The 22,202-nt window shown below is 41.3% G+C and overlaps 1 protein-coding gene and 1 pseudogene across 1 annotated transcript in view; one reads left to right on the top strand and one right to left on the bottom strand.

Moving 5' to 3' along the window:
• The window catches only part of LOC126484821 (uncharacterized), an 854,899-nt gene that overhangs the window by 711,783 nt on the left and 120,914 nt on the right, over positions 1–22,202 (top strand). Inside the window, exon 5 of the mRNA XM_050108417.1 lies at positions 20,187–20,293. Within this exon, the coding sequence (XP_049964374.1) occupies positions 20,187–20,293 (107 nt within the window). The remainder of the gene's footprint in view (positions 1–20,186; positions 20,294–22,202) is intronic.
• On the bottom strand, positions 12,938–13,056 carry LOC126485520 (5S ribosomal RNA; annotated as a pseudogene).

Here is a 22,202-nt window from a genome sequence, read left to right as displayed (position 1 = left end):
GTGCACGCGTTTACTGGAGGCAAGACTGTAACCACCCTCAAGCCAGGAAGTCGCCAGGTTCTTTGAGAGAGCGAGAAGAACATATTTTTCATGGGCTCAACTTGGAGACTTAACAGTTTCCTTTCATAATTTGGAAGTGCTCAGCCTGGGAAGATCAGATCTCTCCATAAATGAGGGACTGTCATCCCGTCTAGATAGATTTTTTTGTCAAAACATGGCAATGATGCCTCCATAATCTAAAATATACTTTGTTCAGACACGAGAGATTTTGAGTCGCTGATTGGTTCCTATACGCAATGTGGGTGCTCGTTCCCCTAGCATGGGAGACCTGGTAGTGTGTCTGGATTCGCTACCAGGCTAACAGAACAGTCAAGAGTGTAGATTCGATGTGTGGAGGATAGCTCGATTGCTTTATGCAGGGGCTGTTCGTTTTTGTTCATTTGGGTTCCATACTGAGGCACTGTGGAAAGTGGTGGCGAGTCTTGAAAGTCTCTTCGGGTTTGCTTCTTCATCTTCTCGTCGTCCCCTAGTGGAGAACTTCAGGTCGTAACTTGTGATGGATTAACAGCCAGTGGCAGTTTCCAACTGTACCGACAGAGGAACTACATATCTTCTCAGACATATCGTGTGTCACAAAGGTGAAATTTTTCGCCCTGAGTCGGCCGTCTGGCGTCTGACAGTTCCACCACTCACTGTCATGCCTGAGAGTCAAATTGGTTTGGCCTGACCAGGAAACAGATGCACGTCATACTGAAATGCCCGGGTTTCCAGGGCTCTGACAAGGAAGTTTTCCACGTTCTGACGGTCAGAGCGCCAGACATTGTAGTCTGCAAATTTTCGTGGGCGCGTCAGAAGACTACAGCTGCTGCGACGCACCGCTGTTCGCCGACAGCGCGCCGTTTCGTGCGGCCACCTGAATCAAAGTGAGAGGGTAAAATACTGCTGCACCGTCGTTGGGCTGTTAAATGATATTCACAACTCCCCGTTCTCATTTGTACCATACTTTGTGGTTTTTGATTCCATTTGAACAGAGTTGGCCCTCACAGTGGATTCATGTAAACAAAGTCATTACCACTGGAAAACTGATTAATTAAGCGGAGAATTCGTTTCGTTTCCACCTCTATGTATCCTTTGCCAATCAAACACCATTCCTATTCTGATTTGTGTTCGTCATTTTTGTGTAAGGTTTATCAGCTAGTTGTAGTTACAAACGGATTAAGAAAACTTGTCATTATTTTGTAAACTTGAATACGCCACTGTTCTTGTTCATATTCCGTCAACTATTCACTGTTTATTTTATTTTGGAGGTATATGGGTACACCAGCAATTTAAGGTTCAGTCTTATTAAATTAATTAATTTGATTATACACTACTGGCCCTTAAAATTGCTACACCACGAAGATAAGGTGCTACAGACGCGAAATTTAACCGACAGTAAGAAGATGCTGTGATATGCAAATGATTAGCTTTTCAGAGCAGTCACACAAAGTTGGCGCCGCTGGCGACATCTACAACGTGCTGACATGAGGAAAGTTTCCAACCGATTTCTCATACACAAACAGCAGTTGACCGGTGTTGCCTGGTGAAACGTTGTTGTAATACCTCGTGTAAGGAGGAGAAATGCGTACCATCACGTTTCCGAGTCTGATAAAGATCGGATTGTAGCCTGTCGCGATTGCGGCTTATCGTATCGCGACATTGCTGCTCGCGTTGGTCGAGATCCAATGACTGTTAGCAGAATATGGAATCGGTGGGTTCAGGAGGGTAATACGGAACACCGTGCTGGATCCCAACGGCCTCGTATCACTAGCAGTCGAGATGACAGGCATCTTATCCGCATGGCTGTAACGGGTTGTGCAGCCACGTCTCGATCCCTGAGTCAACAGCATGGGACGTTTGCAAGACCACAACCATTTGCACTAACAGTTCGACGACGTTTGCAGCAGCATAGGCTATTAGCTCGGAGACCATGGCTGTGGTTACCCTTGACGCTGCATCACAGACAGGAGCGCCTGCGATGGTGTACTCAACGACGAACCTGGGTGCACGAATGGCAAGACGTCATTTTTTCGGATGAATCTAGGTTCTGTTTACAACATCATGATGGTCGCATAGGTGTTTGGCGACATCGCGGTGAACGCACATTGGAAGCGTGTATTCGTCATCGCCATACTGGTGTATCACCCGCCGTGATGGTATGGGGTGCCATTGGTTACACGTCTCGGTCACCTCTTGTTCGCATTGACAGCACTTTGAACAGTGGACGTTACATTTCAGATGTGTTACGACCCGTGGTTCTACTCTTCATTCGATCCCTGCGAAACCCTACATTTCAGCAGGATAATGCACGACCGCATGTTGCAGGTCCTGTACGGGCCTTTCTGGATACAGAAAATGTTCGACTGCTGCCCTGGCCATTTCGACTGCTGCCCTGGCCATTTCGACTGCTGCCCTGGCCAGCACATTCTCTAGATCTGTCACCAATTGAAAACGTCTGGTCAATGGTGGCCGAGCAACTGGCTCGTCACAATACGCCAGTCACTACTCTTGATGAACTGTGGTATCGTGTTGAAGCTGCATGGGCAGCTGTACATGCACACGCCATCCAAGCTCTGTTTGACTCAATGCCCAGGCGTATGAAGGCCGTTATTATGGCCTGAGGCGGTTGTTCTGGGTACTGATTTCTCAGGATCTATGCACACAAATTGCGTGAAATTGTAATCACATGTCAGATCTAGTATAATATATTTGTACAATGAATACCCGTTTATCATGTGTATTTCTTCTTGGTGTAGCAATTTTAATGGCCAGTAGTGTTATTTGAGTTCTGAAAGTGACCATAGCCATAAGTAACGTAAGTACCATGAGTAAATTTCCTAAGTCGTACATAAAAAGTAAGGGTGTAGTTCAGGATCTGTTGTTTATTGAGAAGATAATACTTTTCAATATGTAAAAATAATAACATTTAGCATCACTCAAGAAGGGCCATTAATGTTAAAGAGAATGGCCATTAATGTTAACCTTTGATTTTTCATAAATAAAGATTTTTTATTAAAACTGTGAAGGAAGTACTGCTCATTTGAAAAACCGTTTATTCCCTGTAGTATGCCATTCTGCGTTTTGTACGAACCAGGCCACTGTCGCTGCCATGAAAGTATGTTATCTGAGAACATCGGCAGCACGCGGCTTCCGTTTGTGGCCCTTCGCGTGTAATAACGCTGACGCTAAGCGATGACGGGCTTTTCTGAAGCGGCCGTTACCCCACGAGACGCTCGCGCTTGGCTTAATATGCGGCGAGGAAGGAAGGGGCCGGCAGCGAATGGCCGAAACGCCGCTGACCGCGGAGCCAGCCAGGTAGATAACGCGCAGGGAGGGCGGAAGGGCGCCCCGCAATATGGAAATTCCGTGGCGCGGCGGAAAAGCGCCGGCAATTTAGCCAAGTGCTGCCCGAATAAGCGAAAAAGTTCCTGCAAGTTAAATTACAATGGGATAACTAATTCTCCCTTAGTGTCGGCCACTTAACACGAGTGCAGCGAGGTGAAATTAAATAAAGTTTACAAGGTATGGTTGCGAATATTGCGTTTTACGTCGCACGCTTATGTTCCTGGACTCTTTATTTTTTCGTAGCTATATGATATCACACATTTACCTTTGTCGAAATAATTTTGCTCCAGCGACTTGAGGATAAAGTTTAAGTAGCTTCCCCTATAACTGTTCCCATCGTTTGTGGCATGTTCGGACTTAATGGACGACATTCACACGTTCGAACATTTACCGTAGAGGAATTTATCGCCACCAAGAAGAGGAACAATGATATCGTACAGTTAATGGTAACCAACCAATGAATCTCTGTCGTGAGCAAAATATCAATCCAGAACATAATGTCTCATGGAATGAGAGCATGCAGCATTATCGATCGGGTGTGAACGTTAAGCTCTGAACCCCTACGTGTCTGAGATGCCTGGACTATGCGGAAACACCTGATTCCATCCTTCTCTAATTATATGCTACACAAACACGAGCCTTCATATTAGCTACATGAGCTCATTATCGTCACCTACACAGAAGAGCTATGCTTAAAACACAACGCCAAACTTATGGCCGAGTGCACCAATCTCGATTAACAGTTAACCTCGGTTAAGTCGATATATAATCCTATTCAACGCAATCAACATCGGTCAAAGTTAAACGAGGGAATCGACAGCAGTTATATTTAACGGTGAGTCTTTCCCTGGTTTCTTGACATTAGCGTGGTTTTGGAAGCAAACGCTATTAAGATGGCAGCGCGTTTTGATATTATGGATGGCATTGAGGAAGAATTGTTATACCTTGCTCATTTAAATCGTGACCGAAAGCGTATTGAAGTGACTGTGGAAAGGGGAAACCCTTTTGAAGATTATGGTGACAGAAAGTTTGAAGAAAGATTTCGTCTGTCGAAAGAAACATTGTGGTCGTTATTAAACGACATTAATGATAGGTTAGGATTTCCTACTGATCGGTATAACCCTATTTCACCGATGAAAAGACCTATGATTACTTTAAGGGCATGTGCAACAGGCGCATTCAACATTCTTACTGGAGACAATAGTAATGTACATCGTGCAACAGCACAACTAATCATGAATGAGATTTTCACTCTCCATCGGAGTGTGCGCTGACATGAAACTTCCTGGCAGATTAAAACTGTGTGCCGGACCGAGACTCGAACTCGGGACCTTTGCCTTTCGTGGGCAAGTGCTCTACCAGCACAACTAATCATCATTGATGTATCTGATATCACAGTATCAATGTTTCCTGGCTTTATAAAATTTCCTACAAGAGAAGAAGTGCGCTCTGCGATGTATGGTTTTAGTCAATTGGAGCGATTTCCTAGTGTTCTTGGTACCTTGGATTGTACCCATATAAGAATTCAGTCTCCTGCAGGGCATAATGCAGAACCTTTCCGCAATAGTGAGTCATATACTTCCTTAAACTGTCAAACCATTAGTGATCACAATTTGTGAATAAGAGATATTGTCGCTCGATGGCCGGGCTCTGTGAACGTCAGTACCATATTTCTCAACTGCGTTCGCAGAGCTCAATTTGAAAACGGAGAAATACCACAAGGTCATTTATTGAGAGATAGTGATTACGCATGTAGATCGTACTTGTTAACTTCACTTTTAAATCTGCAAAATGAAGCAGAGCATTGATATAACAGGTCTCATATTAAAACTAGAAACACCGTTGAGAGAAAATATGGCTTGTGGAAGAGAAGATTTCCCATATTATCTGTAGGAATAAGGTGTAATCCACAAAAAGCAATGTCAATAATTGTGGGTACGGCCGTCTTGCATAATATTACCAGGAGTACGAGCAATGAAGAACCACCAGAAGATCCAGAAATTGCTCGACTTTTGAATCAGTTACGTGATTAGAGAGGCCCAACATTGAAGACAACGAACCTGTGCTACCTGTACAGCAGATGTATGGCGATGACACAATGCCCGGAAGAGCAGTTCGCCGTACTATAATTAATGAACATTTTCGATAAGGTAACATAAATTCAGAATTTGTATAGAATTAAAAATTACTGTTATAGTTACGGGATCTGGCCGTGTTTTTAATTTTTCCGATTATTTCAGCATGTAATCTATTTTTTCTGTTTTCTAGGGAACATAAAATTACTGACTGAACTGTGTGGGTGGTGAGAAATTTGAGGTTGTGGCGTGCCAGGGATATGACGTGCTGCCAGATAATTACCCAGCTGCTGCTTTTCTGAGAGATTTTTTAATGTGTAACTGTTGATAATTCATTATTAAAGATATATTTCTCGTATCACATTGGTTGTGAAAGCAATGCAGTACTCTGTTATTTATATACATGTTCAGTTTCCGTGTATGTTCTTAAATTTGGGAACAAACGACTCCATTTCATTTAGAGAGAGTGTGAGTAAAAGCGAGTGGGATAAAATATAATGGGATAGTTCTGTAGTATGTCCACTATAGATCCTAAACATCTTTTAAATTTTCTACAGTAACAACAAATATGCGAATGTCCAACAGTTTTACGATATTAAAAGAGCACATTGTTTATTATGAGAAGTTTTCAGATTTGAGATTATTTTACTGCACTTTTGTTCACTATAAATGCAGTCTTATTGCCTAGATTAGCTTAAACACATGAATATGTAGTAAATGCATAGGCACAAAATAAATACTCATTTGTTTAATAATATAAAATGTCAGTTTGGGATAGTTTATTTGATAAATTGTTTCATATTTACCACTACTCTTTGTTTACAATATGATTTGCTTCAAACAACAATAAAGTGTGTGCGGCTATAAGGTTGTAGATTTCTAGAAAAATGTTGGTGTAATTACCATAAAGCAAAGAACTGAATTACATTGTTAAATCTAGCCAGACATGCCTGTAGTAGGACTTTACACAATATTATGTAGAACTCTATGGTATCAGAAAAGACAAACTTGTGTTTAGAAATTGCCATCAAAAACAAGTTCACATTTCTACAAAAGGCAATGGAATTGCGTGAGCAACGTCTAATACCTCGGGGATCAGTGCAAAAGTAATAATTAGTTAAGGAGTGTGCAGCTGCGGAAGATATGAAAGTGGAGCCGTAATGCTGTGGGTCGTCTGTAAGAAGTGTCATAATTTATGTTATTACTGAAGAAAAATCCCTCTCTCACTCGGTCACTGATATTCATGCAGTTTTTTCACATATTTAATGTTCTACTTTGTAGAAGGGAGTTCCCTGTTATAGCATAGTACCACTGAAAAATGCCTCACCACAAATACAGTTGTGACAGAAGTTATAGGCTGCCATCATAAACATTAGTAGGCGCAGAGTATTGATAAGAAAGTCATACATGCTGTACTTACTATAACACAAAAAAGTGCCGCATCATTTGCAAGGTGTTACTGAAAAGTACCGAACTACAAATTCTGTTGTGATAAAAGTTATGGGCTGACATTATAAACATTAACAGGTGCAGAGTATTGCTAGAAAATCCACACAATGCTATTCTCACTATTGCAGAAAAGAGTGCCCCATCACAGTAACGTGTTACTAAAAATATCTTGCTACAAATTCTGTTAGGATAAAAGTTGTAAGTTGCTATTATAAAAATTAACAGGTGCAGGATGTTGCTATGAAAGCCACACAATACTATTCTCACTATTCCAGAAAAAAGTGCCCATCAGAGCAACGTATTACTCAAAAATGCCTCTTGTAACGAAGCAAGGTTGCCCACTGCTATCCTGTTTTGGTTTTACACTCCTTCAGTAACTTAGTTGAACAATGAACTTTTTTTTTCATGTTCACTACTCAGATTCCGACTACAGATTCTGTGGCCTTCAGCCTCATAGCACAGAATTCAGAAATAGTTTAAATAAAATTCCCCTAGTGAAATTTATTATTTCAGTACATTCTAATTTCTATTCTGAACGTAATGAGCTAATCAGTTTTATTGAAAATGCATCCTATTAAAAGTTATGAACAATGACGCATATTGTGCAATACATTTAAGTAAAATTCGAGTGAGCTAATAGATCGAATTCAGCTGTAAGAGTGCATCCAAAAGAAAGCCTAAATTTTACTGATTCCAGCAAAGTGTTTCAATTAAACTAAAGTCTGTTACTCCAATAGATATTAAGACTTGAAATCTGTAGCCTGTATGACTTTCAGTGCCAATTGTGACCAAACTACTGAGTAATTCCGAGATCTGTTTTGATACTTTTGCTACCTATTTTTTTTCTACGTAAAATGACTCCAGTCTCAGCTTTGTAAGTGGATTAATTAAGAATTAAAGAAATTTAAATAAGTAAAAATTATTGTTCAAGAGGGCTGCCATGGTTATAAGTCGAGAATTCCCACTGCGGATGCATAAGTTAGTTCTGCGTATTTAAATTGATACAGCTCACTCATGTTATTTAAGTAATAAAACCCAACAGTCAACATCAAAACCAATTAGAAAGGATCATTTTAACCCTGGGAAATTATAAACTATAATATATTAACAGAAATAGTCAAATATTCAAACACTCGTCTATATAAGGTCCGAGCTGGTGCCGTTCTCAGTTAGTTCTCGGTCAGTCTCATGGAACAAAAGTGCGGCAAGTCGGTGCCGGAATGTGATGTGATAATACTTGAAACAGGAGCTTAACTTTTCCGTGTAATTGTACTCGGCTTTGAACATATAACGCGTATTGTGAACATTGTTAAAGACTGGAAGTTTTTTGACCTACCTAATGTGACGATTATTAAGTGTAAGAGACCTGATCACATGAATATTGTGTGTGTGAGTGATAACAAATAAATCGCACTGTGGTTGTCATAAGTGTTCAACAATGAATACGGTCTTGACTTTTGATTTTGGGAAACATAATCTAGGATCCTGGCTTCTTAATTGCAGTGTGATTTGGGTGAGACGGACGTTGAGACGGACGCAGCTACCGAGAAGACAATATTGAATAAGCAAAGCAAGGTAGGTCAGGAACACTGCGCACTATCTACTGGGTGAGGAAATGTTTCACTACATCCGGTTGTGAGATGAACTTTAAGTGGCACTAATACAAGGATTCAGCCTGGCACATTACACTCTCTACAAATACTGTTGTGATAAACGTTACGGGTTTCCACCATACACATTACCAGGTGCAGAGTATTGGTAGGAAAGCCACACTTGCTATGCTTCTTTTTGCAGAAAAGAGTGTCCATCATAGCAATGTATTTCTCAGAAACCCTCATTACAAATAGTATTGTCATAAAAGATACAGGTTTTCATTATAAACATTACCAGGTGCAGAGTATTGCTAGAAAAAGGCACACACAAAGTTGTGGTTTGGAGCACTTTCCCTCATAATTTAATATGTTAAGATATTTAAGGTATAAAGAATGCAAAACTGGATTACATTGGGCCTCATGTAGATAACTGTAACAGCATATATGTTCAGTTCAGAGTTAGAGTAACAAGGATACTTTATTACTATTATTTTGTTTCGTTAATAGTCTACCTCATTGTTAAGTCATTTAAGTAGAAATCGGCACCTGACTTTATGGCTACAAGCCTGCAACTGACATGTAGCTTGCAGTTGCTGAATTATGTATACAGCAATGTTGCTTACCTCTTTTTATTTATGAAGTAATTCTAATTTTAAATGATTGGATGAAACTTAGTTCAGTGTCAAATAAGCTGTAGGAAGATGTGTGGTTAATCTGGAACCTAAGAGTGCAGCAATTAAACGTGTCCTCTTAGGTCCCTGCCTAACCACACACTCGGAAATCGCCAAACATTTATTTTACCCTTAGTTCTCTAATCAGAAGGACACGTAAATGACATGGAATGTTGCAAAACATACTTACTAACGTTTAACAATAATGACATGTTTGTGATAAATTTTCGATGCACTGTTATCTTGAAATGGCATTCTGGAAGTTACAATACAAGTGTGTTTTTAATGCTTAATTTGTAAATTATTGACAACAATAGCTCAGACCTGGGAGAGAGTTATTATATGAAAGCGTTAACAGACGATAATGCGTTACGTGACGTCTAATTGTAACAACAATCTTAATGAAACATATCAAGAAGGACGTGTTTTTATAAGTCTCCAATATGCGTTCATGAAGTATCGAACGCCGAGAAAGTCGATAGCAGTTGCTGCTGTTGTCGATATTGCGCGTGGCGTCAAAATGACGTCACGTTTGCAGAAAGTCTTGTGAAATGAGTGTTACATATATAGTCTAATCGACTCGAAAGTCATCAGTAACAATGCACACGTATATTAATACAGAACAACAGTATCGTTTAACACATTTTTTTGAAATAATGTTCTACGTCGAATCTCTTGGCGGCTGTTCAAGAACATCCCCCCCCCCCCCCTAACCCACCCGCCCCACTTCCACGACACCACTCTCGTTCTACCACAGACCGTCAGCTGCCAGCTCCTTAGTTAAATGTTCGTTTAGCTGTAGCGTACAGTATATTAATCTTTCCCTAACAGTTTACAATTACCATTAATGCAAGAACACCCCCCCCCCCCCTCCACTCGGTTTCCGATCGTGATGCCTCTTCTCAGCTGTCCTTGTAATTTCTTAATCCAACGCGGCGATTCAGCGTGAACTCTGAGTACTAGAATTAGAGACAGTCGACATAGCCGGGCCGTCATAATATTATCGTTTATTTTCCATTATCGGCAATTGTGCTAATTTCAAGCGGTAGTTCGGCGTGAGGACGAGCTACCAAACTGCCCACCGATCTGCATATGGCGGGCAAACATAAGAATTTCAGGAAGTGGTCGTACTTAAAACTGGTATAAACACGGTTTAAAAGTAGTACCAGATATAACCACTGCTCATTGCGAGTCAACTGTAACAATCTGCTCTGACCAGTCTCATTAAATGCGACCATCCGTCAACAGCCTGAATAACTACCTTTTGCAGCGCAGACCGCTTCGATACGTGCAGGAACACAGTGAATGACGTTCTGGAAGGTACCAACAGGCATTTGGAGCCATATCGACTCCAGTACCGTGGCCAGCTTTGCTATGTTTCTCGGATGAAGATCCACGGAGCGAACTGTCCGATCGAGGTGGTCCCATGGATTCTCGATTGGTTTTAAAGTCGGGAAGTTTGGTGGCCAAGGAAGTACGGTAAACCGATCCCGAGGCTCTGCGAACCAATAACGTCCTCTGAGAGCTGTGTGAAACGTTGCATTGTCCAGCTGGTAGATGCCATCGTGCAGAGGAAAATAAACTTTTTGTAGCTGTCGGATATTGTCTCCAAAGACTGTATGCCAATTAGGTTCCTTTCGGAGTATGCTGATGCATTAGCTCCATACTTAAGAATCATATACAACCGTTCGCTCGACGAAAGATCCGTATCCAAAGACTGGAAAGTTGCACAGGCCACACCAATATTCAAGAAAGGTAGTAGGAGTAATCCACTAAATTACAGACCCATATCGTTAACGTCGACATGCAGCAGGATTTTAGAACATACCTATTGTGTTCGAACGTAATGAATTACCTCGAAGAAAACGGTCTATTGACATACAGTCAACATGGGTTTAAAAAACATCGTTCTTGTGAAACACAACTAGCTGTTTATTCACATGGAGTGCTGGGTGCTATTGACAAGGGATTTCAGATCGATTCCGTATTTCTGAGTTTCTGGAAGGCTTTTGAAACTGTCCCACACGAACGGCTCGTAGTGAAATTGGGTGCTTATGGAATATCGACTCAGTTATGTGACTGGATCTGTGATTTCCTGTCAGAGAGGTCACCGTTGGTTGTAAATGACGGAAAGTCATCGAGTAAAACAGAAGTTATTTCTGGCGTTCTCCAAGGTAGTGTTATAGGCCCTTTGCTGTTCCTTATCTATATAAACGATTTGGGAGACAATCTGGGCAGCCGCCTTGGGTTGTTTGGAGATGACGCTGTCATTTATCGACTCATAAAGTCATCAGAAGATCAAAACAAACTGCAAAACGATTTAGAAAAAATATCGAAATGGTGCGAAAAGTGGCAGTTGACAAATAACGAAAAGTGTGAGGTCATCCACATGAGTGCTAAAAAGAACGCGTTAAACTTCGGCTACACGATAAATAAGTCTAATCTAAAAGCCGTAAATTCAACTAAATACCTAGGAATTACAATTACGAACAATTTAAATTGGAAGGAACACATAGAAAACGTTGTGGGGAAGTCTAACCAAAGACTGCGTTTCATTGGCAGGACACTTAGAGAATGTAAGAGGCTTACTAAGGAGACTGCCTACACTACGCTTGTATGTCCTCTTTTAGAATACTGTTGCGCGGTGTGGGATCCTTACCAGATGGCACTGACTGAGTACATCGAAAAAGTTGAAAGAAAGGCAGTACGTTTTGTATTATCGCGAAATATGGGAGAGAGTGTCACAGAAATGATCAGGATTTGGGCTGAAACTCATTAAAAGAAAGGCGTTTTTCGTTGCGACGGCATCTTCTTATGAAATTCCAATCACCAAGTTTCTCCTCCGAATGCGAAAATATTTTGTTGACACCTACATAGGGCGGAATGATCACCACGATAAAATAAGGGAAATCAGAGCTCGTACGGAAAGATATAGGTGTTCATTCTTCCCGCGCGCTAGACGAGATTGGAAAAATAGAGAACTTTGAAGGTGGTTCGATGAACCCTCTGCCAGGCACTTAAATGTGATTTGCAGAGTATCCATGTAGATGTAGATGTAGAAAGATGCATACTTGTGCTGAGCCATTGTGCCTTCCGTAATGACAAGATCACCCACGGAATGCCACGAAAACATTCTCTAGACCATGACTCTCTCTCCACCGGCCTGGACCTTTCCGACACCGGTGCAGGGTGTTTGCTGTCAGATGTTTCACGCCGATGGAGCATAAAACATGATTCATATGAGAAAGCCACCTGTCGCCACGCAGTAGACGTCAGGTTGTGGTATTGGCGTGCAGATTCCATCCTTCGTCGCCGATGAACAGCAGGCGACACTTCATCTGGGTTACCTGCACAACAGTTGCACGTCTATTCAACCGTACGCATCTTCGCAACTGTCATGCTCCCCTATTATCTAGGGCCCGTGGTCCATCACAGTTGCCACGGCGTTGGTTGTGGACATCACGCATAGTATATCATGCATAGTATATTTTATCATGCATAGTATGTTTTAACCAAGGCGACAGCCGAACAGTTTACAAAGTTAAGGAAATAAAAAAACTCCTCCAGAACAGGCCATGAAGGCCCGAAGGCACCGACCGGCCGCCGTGTCATCCTCAGCCCACAGGCGTCACTGGATGCTGATGCGGAGGGGCATGTGGTCAGCACACCGCTCTCCTGGCCGTATGTCACTTTCCGAGACCGGAACCGCTACTTCTCAATCAAGTAGCTCCTCAGTTTGCCTCACAAGTGCTAAATGCACCCCGCTTGCCAACAGCGCAGGGGCAAACCGGAAGGTCACCCATCCAAGAGCTAGCCCAGCCCGACAGCGCCTAACTTCGGTGATCTGACGGGAACCGGTGTTACCACTGCGGCAAGGCCGTTGGCCGTGTTTACAAAGTTAACCCCGAATTAGATTTTCACTCTGCAGCGGAGTGTGCGCTGAAATGAAACTTCCTGGCAGATTAAAACTGCGTGCCGGACCGAGACTGCAACTCGGGACCTTTGCCTTTCGCGGGCAAGTGTTCTACCAACTGAGCTACCCAAGCACGACTCACGCCCCGTTCTCACAGCTTTACTTCTGCCAGTACCCCGTCTCCTACCTTCCAAACTTTACAGAAGCTCTCATATAGATTCACATCAGCGCACACTCCCCTGCAGAGTGAAAATCTCATTCTGGAAACATCCCCCAGGCTGTGGCTAAGCCATGTCTCCGCAATATCCTTTCCTTCAGGAGTGCTAGTTTTGCAAGGTTCACAGGAGAGCTTCTGTAAAATTTGGAAGGTAGGAGACGAGGTACTGGCAGAAGTAAAGCTGTGAGGACGGGGCGTGAGTCATGCTTGGGTAGCTCAGTTGGTAGAGCACTTGCCCGCGAAAGGCAACAGTCCCGAGTTCGAGTCTCGGTCTGGCACACAGTTTTAATCTGCCAGGAAGTTTCAAAGTTAACCCTTTCGGAAATGCTTTCATACTTGGCCAGAAAACCAACAATCATACCCTGTTGGACGTCAGAAAAATCGCTCTGTTTTCGCGTTACGACAACTACTATACATTTTCCGCGTCCCCTGGACTCATACACCCTCTACTGCTAGAGCTGCCATCTGCCGCATGTGAGTAGTCATTGCACCTTCAAGCCGAACGTAGGCGGTGGTCACATTAGCTTGAACGCACCGTTTGTAATGCCAGGGCACCGCAGTAGTCGAACAGTCAGTATTCTCTTTCCTGGTATTACTGTTCAATTACACCAGTTATGCTCGTTGGAAGTCTGATGTTTTCCCGCCAGATGTTGGTGGCGAAATTACTTGGTGGCCAGATGTATGTCAAATACAACTTGAAAGTTGCCGAATAGCTGAAACTGGCCTATAGTGGAAAATCAACGGCGTGCCTCACCAGGCATTCACCGAGGCTAGCTTGTGCAGCTTCATGGCACTTGCGCGCTCTTTGTGTCTGTATCCTGCTCTTCTCATGGCCAGCCTTGTTATTTACTCCACATAGTTGATCTCGTTTCACTGAGTACAATTCTCTACGGAGTGGACGAGCTATTATTTCGTTATAATGTATCTACGTTATTAACTTTTCGTAAGGAATAATGGCATACCGACGAGTAATCCAGAATTGTGGGTTGTGTCGTTCCACAGTGTAACAAGGCTACCTTGTATTTAGCCTGTTCTGGATTATCAGTATACTTTGATTCCTTTACCTCCTCGTTGTTACTATTGTGCACCTTCCCCTCTGTCCCTTTTAATATAATTTATTCTGGCATCAGAAATACTTATAGTACCAAAAAGCGGACAGATTTTTGGTAGGAATTATTTTACCTGCTAACAGGGAATTTGTACAGTCAAGACAGTTGATTCACTCATTCAATTTGTATCTCTTCAAGATGGAAGCGCTATACACGTAGCAAGAGGAAGGCAGGTAACCTGGTTCTAATTCCGCTCCGACACTCAACTTGTCTCATAAACTCAATACTGCCAACGGTGGAGCTGAAGAATTGCATCTCGTTAAACCAATTGGCTACAAAGGTACTAATCCGAGGTTCTTCCCAACATCGAACTAGTACCTCAGGCATCGTCGCGGGTCGTGTAGTCTCCAAATAGAGCACTTCAAATGCAAGAACTGGTTTTGTTTCTACAGTTTCGACTCAGAGGTAGGATGACAGGTCCAGCGTATGTGCCACCACAGTCGTGCACAGCTCCGGAGTGTATGCGTCCGCCTTCCTCCCCACTTTACCCTTCCACAGCTAGCACACAGATCCGTCCGTACCAAGTTTAGCTGCTCCAGCTACTCACTGCAGATGGACGGCAGGAATAAGCTCTAAACCCACAGTAATTACTAATTAGCCAGCCATCCTCCTTCCGCGGCTTGGCCGCCCCCGACACTGTCTTTGGCGCCAGCCGATCCAATGTCCACCCCCGATGCTTCTTGCTGACTCTCCCAAGAATATCGGCTGGATACTGACTCCCTTCAAGTAGGTAAAAAGACGAGGGCTAGTAGAAATCCTTGGGTAACAGAAGAAATATTGAATTTAATTGATGAAAGGAGAAAATATAAAAATGCAGTAAGTGAAACAGGCAAAAAGGAATACAAACGTCTCAAAAATGAGATCGACAGGAAGTGCAAAATGGCTAAGCAGGGATGGCTAGAGGACAAATGTAAGGATGTAGAGGCCTATCTCACTAGGGGTAAGATAGATACCGCCTACAGGAAAATTAAAGAGACCTTTGGAGATAAGAGAACGACTTGTATGAATATCAAGAGCTCAGATGGAAACCCAGTTCTAAGCAAAGAAGGGAAAGCAGAAAGGTGGAAGGAGTATATAGAGGGTCTATACAAGGGCGATGTACTTGAGGACAATACTATGGAAATGGAAGAGGATGTAGATGAAGATGAAATGGGAGATATGATACTGCGTGAAGAGTTTGACAGAGCACTGAAAGACCTGAGTCGAAACAAGGCCCCCGGAGTAGACAATATTCCATTGGAACTACTGACGGCCGTGGGAGAGCCAGTCCTGACAAAACTCTACCATCTGGTGAGCAAGATGTATGAAACAGGCGAAATACCCTCAGACTTCAAGAAGAATATAATAATTCCAATCCCAAAGAAAGCAGGTGTTGACAGATGTGAAAATTACCGAACTATCAGCTTAATAAGTCACAGCTGCAAAATACTAACACGAATTCTTTACAGACGAATGGAAAAACTAGTAGAAGCCAACCTCGGGGAAGATCAGTTTGGATTCCGTAGAAACACTGGAACACGTGAGGCAATACTGACCTTACTACTTATCTTAGAAGAAAGATTGAGGAAAGGCAAACCTACGTTTCTAGCATTTGTAGACTTAGAGAAAGCTTTTGACAATGTTGACTGGAATACTCTCTTTCAAATTCTAAAGGTGGCAGGGGTAAAATACAGGGAGCGAAAGGCTATTTACAATTTGTACAGAAACCAGATGGCAGTTATAAGAGTCGAGGGACATGAAAGGGAAGCAGTGGTTGGGAAGGGAGTAAGACAGGGTTGTAGCCTCTCCCCGATGTTGTTCAATCTGTATATTGAGCAAGGAGTAAAGGAAACAAAAGAAAAATTCGGAGTAGGTATTAAAATTCATGGAGAAGAAATAAAAACTTTGAGGTTCGCTGATGACATTGTAATTCTGTCAGAGACAGCAAAGGACTTGGAAGAGCAGTTGAATGGAATGGACAGTGTCTTGAAAGGAGGATATAAGATGAACATCAACAAAAGCAAAACAAGGATAATGGAATGTAGTCTAATTAAGTCGGGTGATGCTCAGGGAATTAGATTAGGAAATGAGACACTTAAAGTAGTAAAGGAGTTTTGCTATTTGGGGAGCAAAATAACTGATGATGGTCGAAGTAGAGAGGATATAAAATGTAGGCTGGCAATGGCAAGGAAAGCGTTTCTGAAGAAGAGGAATTTGTTAACATCCAGTATTGATTTAAGTGTCAGGAAGTCATTTCTGAAAGTATTCGTATGGAGTGTAGCCATGTATGGAAGTGAAACATGGACGATAAATAGTTTAGACAAGAAGAGAATAGAAGCTTTCGAAATGTGGTGCTACAGAAGAATGCTGAAGATTAGATGGGTAGATCACATAACTAATGAGGAAGTATTGAATAGAATTGGGAAGAAGAGAAGTTTGTGGCACAACTTGACCAGAAGAAGGGATCGGTTGGTAGGACATGTTCTGAGGCATCAAGGGATCACCAATTTAGTATTGGAGGGCAGCGTGGAGGGTAAAAATCGTAGAGGGAGACCAAGAGATGAATACACTAAGCAGATTCAGAAGGATGTAGGTTGCAGTAGGTACTGGGAGATGAAAAAGTTTGCACAGGATAGAGTAGCATGGAGAGCTGCATCAAACCAGTCTCAGGACTGAAGACCACAACAACAACAACAACTGACTCCCTGCTTAATTGCAGAAGACGCCTTTCACTGTTAATCACAAACAAGTGAATATCAGTGCAGCAGAGTGATGGATCATCTGCTGTACCACCAATGCTTTCTCTTGCATTACCAGGTACTGAGACAAGTCGAGCATCTAACTGGTTACTTTCTGCGGTTTGTTGGCTAGTGTCTTGGAAACTAAATAAATCGTGTGGCCCGATGACGACGTGCTACGCAAACCACTGCTGATTAAAAAAGAATTCCTACTTCTGTTGACTAGCAGTAGAGAACACTCTCACAAAGAAAGGTTAAATCCGAATAAAAATTATTTTAGAACACAAAGATGTGCCTGTGTTACCATCCTTTAAGGACATTCACCTGTAAAGCTCTGTATTTTCGTGCAATCGATGTTTGAATATTTCCAAGTCCTGCGACTGCAAAAGCAAGAGTCACTGAAAAAGACAATACTACACAACAGTCAGATTCACCAGAGCCGTACGTGAGGTATTATTTAGCAACAAACTAAACATTTACTTGAAAAAATGTATGTTCACATTTGAAATACTTGTATTCATATTTCCCACTATAGAAGTAGCTTAATTACCTGACATTCGCAGTGTTGCATGAGGCAATCTTTAAACATGCACAAAATAACGGACGTAGCTTTACAATAATAGCTTTGTATCCATTTACAGATGTGTCAAAATCATGTCTCATACATATCACGTAGACATCGAGTTCCGAATCTTCCGCCTAGTATCAGATTTAGGGACATTCCTTAGGAAATCCTAAACCCATATAGATCTCCATGGCAGTTTTTTTTCGTGTCTCAAGTAAAAGTTTGCTGTAAGTCTGTATCTTACACGGTGAATAACATTGTAACTTTGTGTGTACAATCTGATGTAACTTATTTGCGATATCTGCAGTCTGGTAAAAAAACGATACCATTAGGCATCCAACGGATCGTCCTCATATTAACATTATTTCTATGCTTACTACGTTCATGTATATTATAAACTTTTGAGCAAATATGACTATACTCCAGATGGTATATACCCTGTAATATTATGTATCCTAGCACATACACATCTCTTTGGGCGTGGTGCACGATATTTGTGACTGTAGCCCAATGTAACTGGTTGTTTGAGTCAGGCTGCATATGTGCTACATAAGGAACAATATAGCGTAGATATCGAGCTAAATATTCCATATTTCTCTCATACAACCTTTGCAAGCCGAAGATTTTGTAGCTTCAAGATATGTCTCTTATCTGTTCTACAACCTTACTGATGAGTGAGTATTATCGTACGAACGACAGGCCACATATAATCATGCATTGACAGCAGGGTATTAACGAGACATTGGGCTACGTAGTGCACGCTCCATTGATACATTATTTTCACATTTTAGGTCTATAGCTTCATGACTGGACCCTTAGCTACCTAACAGCTTGACTGTTGAGTAATATTGTTATATGGGCAACGAACCACACATCATACACTCCGTTAACATTTTGGTACAGACATAGGACTGCGTAGTGCAGACTAAGAAAACTTCCTGAATGTGATCTTTCCAACCTCAAATTAGGCCTGTCAACCGTCCTACATTTCTACAATAAGACAGGACAGTCCCTTATATTTGTGTAATGCAGCCTTCTATGTTTTCAGATAGCAGACACATGTGCGCTTGTCTTTAAAATTTTTTTATTCTGTTAATATTATGTAGACTTGTACAGTAAATACATCCTCAGTGTTCGCCTGTAATCCACGGAATTTCTGCCTCTATACCTTACGTTTATATCACGCTTCTATATAAGTAACGTTACAGTCTATAGATAACATTGGATTGGCTTTATATTCTGCTGCCGACATAGTAATAGCATAGACATCGATTTATGCGCTTTGTATTTATAAACTGGACCTGTGTGTTTGTAATAGTAGGTTATAATCCTATAGTTTTATAAACAGAAGATACTGTAATTATTACGTTTATAAAACATTTCTTGTACTGTTAAAAGCGCCACATTTGTAACATTAGTGCATGCATATATATACCTCATAAAATGTGTTAGACTGCTGCACTTCCTCCTCTGTTCACTTATGTTGGTTTTATGTAGTCCAGTATTTTTGTTTCCTTCATCCATACGAGACGACGAAGACTTCGTAAGACCTCCAGGTTCTAGCTAGAGTTGTTACTCTGGATTTTGTTTGCAACCTTTTGACTTAGGTTAATACCATTACAAAAACTTGAAACTTGCAGGCTGAGAATAATGCTTACAGTAATTACTAGTAATTATTTGCGAGAATATGATGTTTTGTGTGTGTTGAAAACGGTATATTTAATTTGGCTTCGGCGTGTTTTTCACTCTGATTGTCAAACACGTTTTGCAGTTTTGTGTTTTTCTACAAATAGGTTACATCTGTTTTATGTTCCATATCGGAATTTAGAAATAATAAAAGTAATTTTGGTGTGAACGGTTGTGTGAATCGACGATGCTTCTTAATTCAAAATTACGATGCAATTGACATAGATCAAATTTAACTATTTTCCATTTGGGTTAGAACTGCCAAAAACTAGGAAGTTTTTCAGTGTGTCGTCTCCTTAGATTTCGGATGAGGCATAAAGTTCCAAAAGATGTTTAATTAATAATTTAACAATATTGCACAATTTGTAATTTTCGTCTTTTAGTTCGTTGTTGAAATCTCATCGTTATTTCTATGACTTGCTCAGAAGTTTGTTTACAAGCAATATGCATTCTGTCTGTTCCAAAAACTTACGTTTTCCTGAGAACTGTGTGGTTGCAAATTTGGTTGTAAGTCTACATTTGAAGATAATTTTCGATTATCTATAAAATACATATTATATTTCTTGTCGACAGACCTTATACAAATGTTATCTCTTGAAACATTGTGTGAATACTTTGAACAGATTGTAAAGATGAACAGAAAGTTTTACTGATAATATCGAAACCATTACATTACCCTACTTTGCTTTCAGCCGAAGATTTCTGTTCAGTTTATTGCGAAATGTAATTAACCATTCAGTTACGATGACAACGGTGGAATAATCTGTTGTTTACAAGAATAGTGACGTATCTTTTTTGTGTGTTTCAGATGGACAACAGATATGATATCCGAGAAGAAAACGAAATTGGATCCAGGAACGTCGGAAGAAACGGCCCAGAGAGCTAAGCCTGCACAGAATGGGAGAAGAAATCCTGGTACGGTTCTACCCGGCTATACCCAAATCTAACGCCTCAACACAAGCGTACGTCAGCGACCTGTGATACGGAGGCGGATTATCAGTGTGGTGAACTGATGAAACTATGTACAATGAATTGTGATTAGGTGCAACAGCTACAAGGGATGGAAGGGCGCAACCCTCAAAATCTATTTTATTATCGTATTGATATGACTGAGCTGTGTGATTAAATTTTATGTTTTTGTTTCATTTATCAGATCTAACTAAATCTGTAGGTCAGTCCACCTCAAGAGTTCAAAACATATTTGTCTAAAAACATTTTGAAATGGTTGTAATTTCACGAAATTGGTAATTTACTGTTCTCAGAATCGTTTTGCCTTCAGCTTTAGCTTGCTTCGGAATACTACAGTCCTAAACATTCTCATCTGCTGCTATGATTACCGTATCTGGAGAAGCGGCCTCCAGGTATTCTGAATACAGTAACTTGAACTGTTCAAAGGCAGTAAAAGAAATTTCAAATAGTTTCGCCATCGGAAGGGTCCAGGACAGAACGGCTGTTTGAATTCCCTACCAGAAGTTCCTTAGTCTGCCCCAGATGTGATCTCTCACTCTCTCCAAAGCACAGTGAACCACTTTCTGTCATCAGCCCTATTTCGATTTTCCAAATCGTTCACTTCGATCCAACAGTTTCAGTTTTCCTATAAAAAATAGTTATATCAGTCTACGTTATGCTACGACTAGGTTTAGTGCTCGTGGAATAAAGGACGACCGCGTCAAATTCAATTAACATCACTTGTCATTGTGACCCATTATCGTCGCCCCATAGGCCTTCCTCCACTGCTATACTTGGACATTGGCTGCGGACCTTACTGAAAGCATTGTGTATTCTTGTGTGGGTTTTGGTCGCTCCTCTTGGCAATCGGCAGGTCACGTACTTTTCTTAACCATTCTCACTTTTGTAACTTTTGTACTACTGTATTAACAGCTTTCGTATTCAATACTTCCAAAATCAACAGACTAAACAGTAGGTGATTCGTTAGCAGTGGAGTCCACAGTGAGCCCAATAGTAGCTGAAATGCTTATGGATAATTTTCAACAACATTTTTAGATAAAGGGCTTTCAAGTTCTAAAATGCAATACTGGACTAGGTATGTGTGTGATGTGCTGTGCTTGCGGACTACTAAACAAATCTTTCCGACATTTGAATGCATGCCACCGCCAAATCAAGTTTACAGTGGACTTGAGAAGAGACTCAGTCACCTTTTCAATCCTTATAGCTGACATTAGCAAGCTAAAGCATTTATTTAAGATACACAGGGAAGTAACTTCCACAGACACAGTTAATATCTGCCAATTCCCAGCATCCCATGACACACAAACATGCAACCTTCCACTCCATCGTGCACCCCCTGCTACCTGTAGCACAAACCTAATCAGATTTTGAATATAAATTAAAGAAATACACAGTAACAGTTATAGTCCTGTCCTAATAGATAATGTACTTAGCAGAAAGAAGGGACACAGAATTACATCACTTGTGTATCCTCCTCACACGGAACTAAATCCCAGTGACAGCAAATGGTACTATCAGCAGATAGGTCTTAATGGGTACCAGATACGAAACTGAAATCCGGAAATATACACCAGCATTTTATAGTAAGAATACTGTTGCCACATTCTGTTCATCGATATCGTCAAGGTTCACTTATGTAACAGAGTGTAATTTATAGGATTTCCTGCTATCTGAGTAGCAATTTATATGTACATCATTCAGGCAGGACCATAACTAACAGACTCACTGTCCACGAAAGGAGTTGGTGGCTGCCCTGAATGAATATCATTCTTGTGATATTGAATGCGATGTTCTCCATAGAGGAACTAAAGGCGTAAAACTAACGTTAGCAGAAATTCTGGCTATCGGTAAACAG

This window comes from Schistocerca serialis, chromosome 6 (genome assembly GCF_023864345.2).
Source record: "Schistocerca serialis cubense isolate TAMUIC-IGC-003099 chromosome 6, iqSchSeri2.2, whole genome shotgun sequence".
NCBI classification, from domain to species: Eukaryota; Metazoa; Arthropoda; class Insecta; order Orthoptera; family Acrididae; genus Schistocerca; species Schistocerca serialis.
The sequence above is the reverse complement of the archived record's forward strand: the minus strand, read 5'-3'. Positions and strand labels throughout refer to the sequence as shown.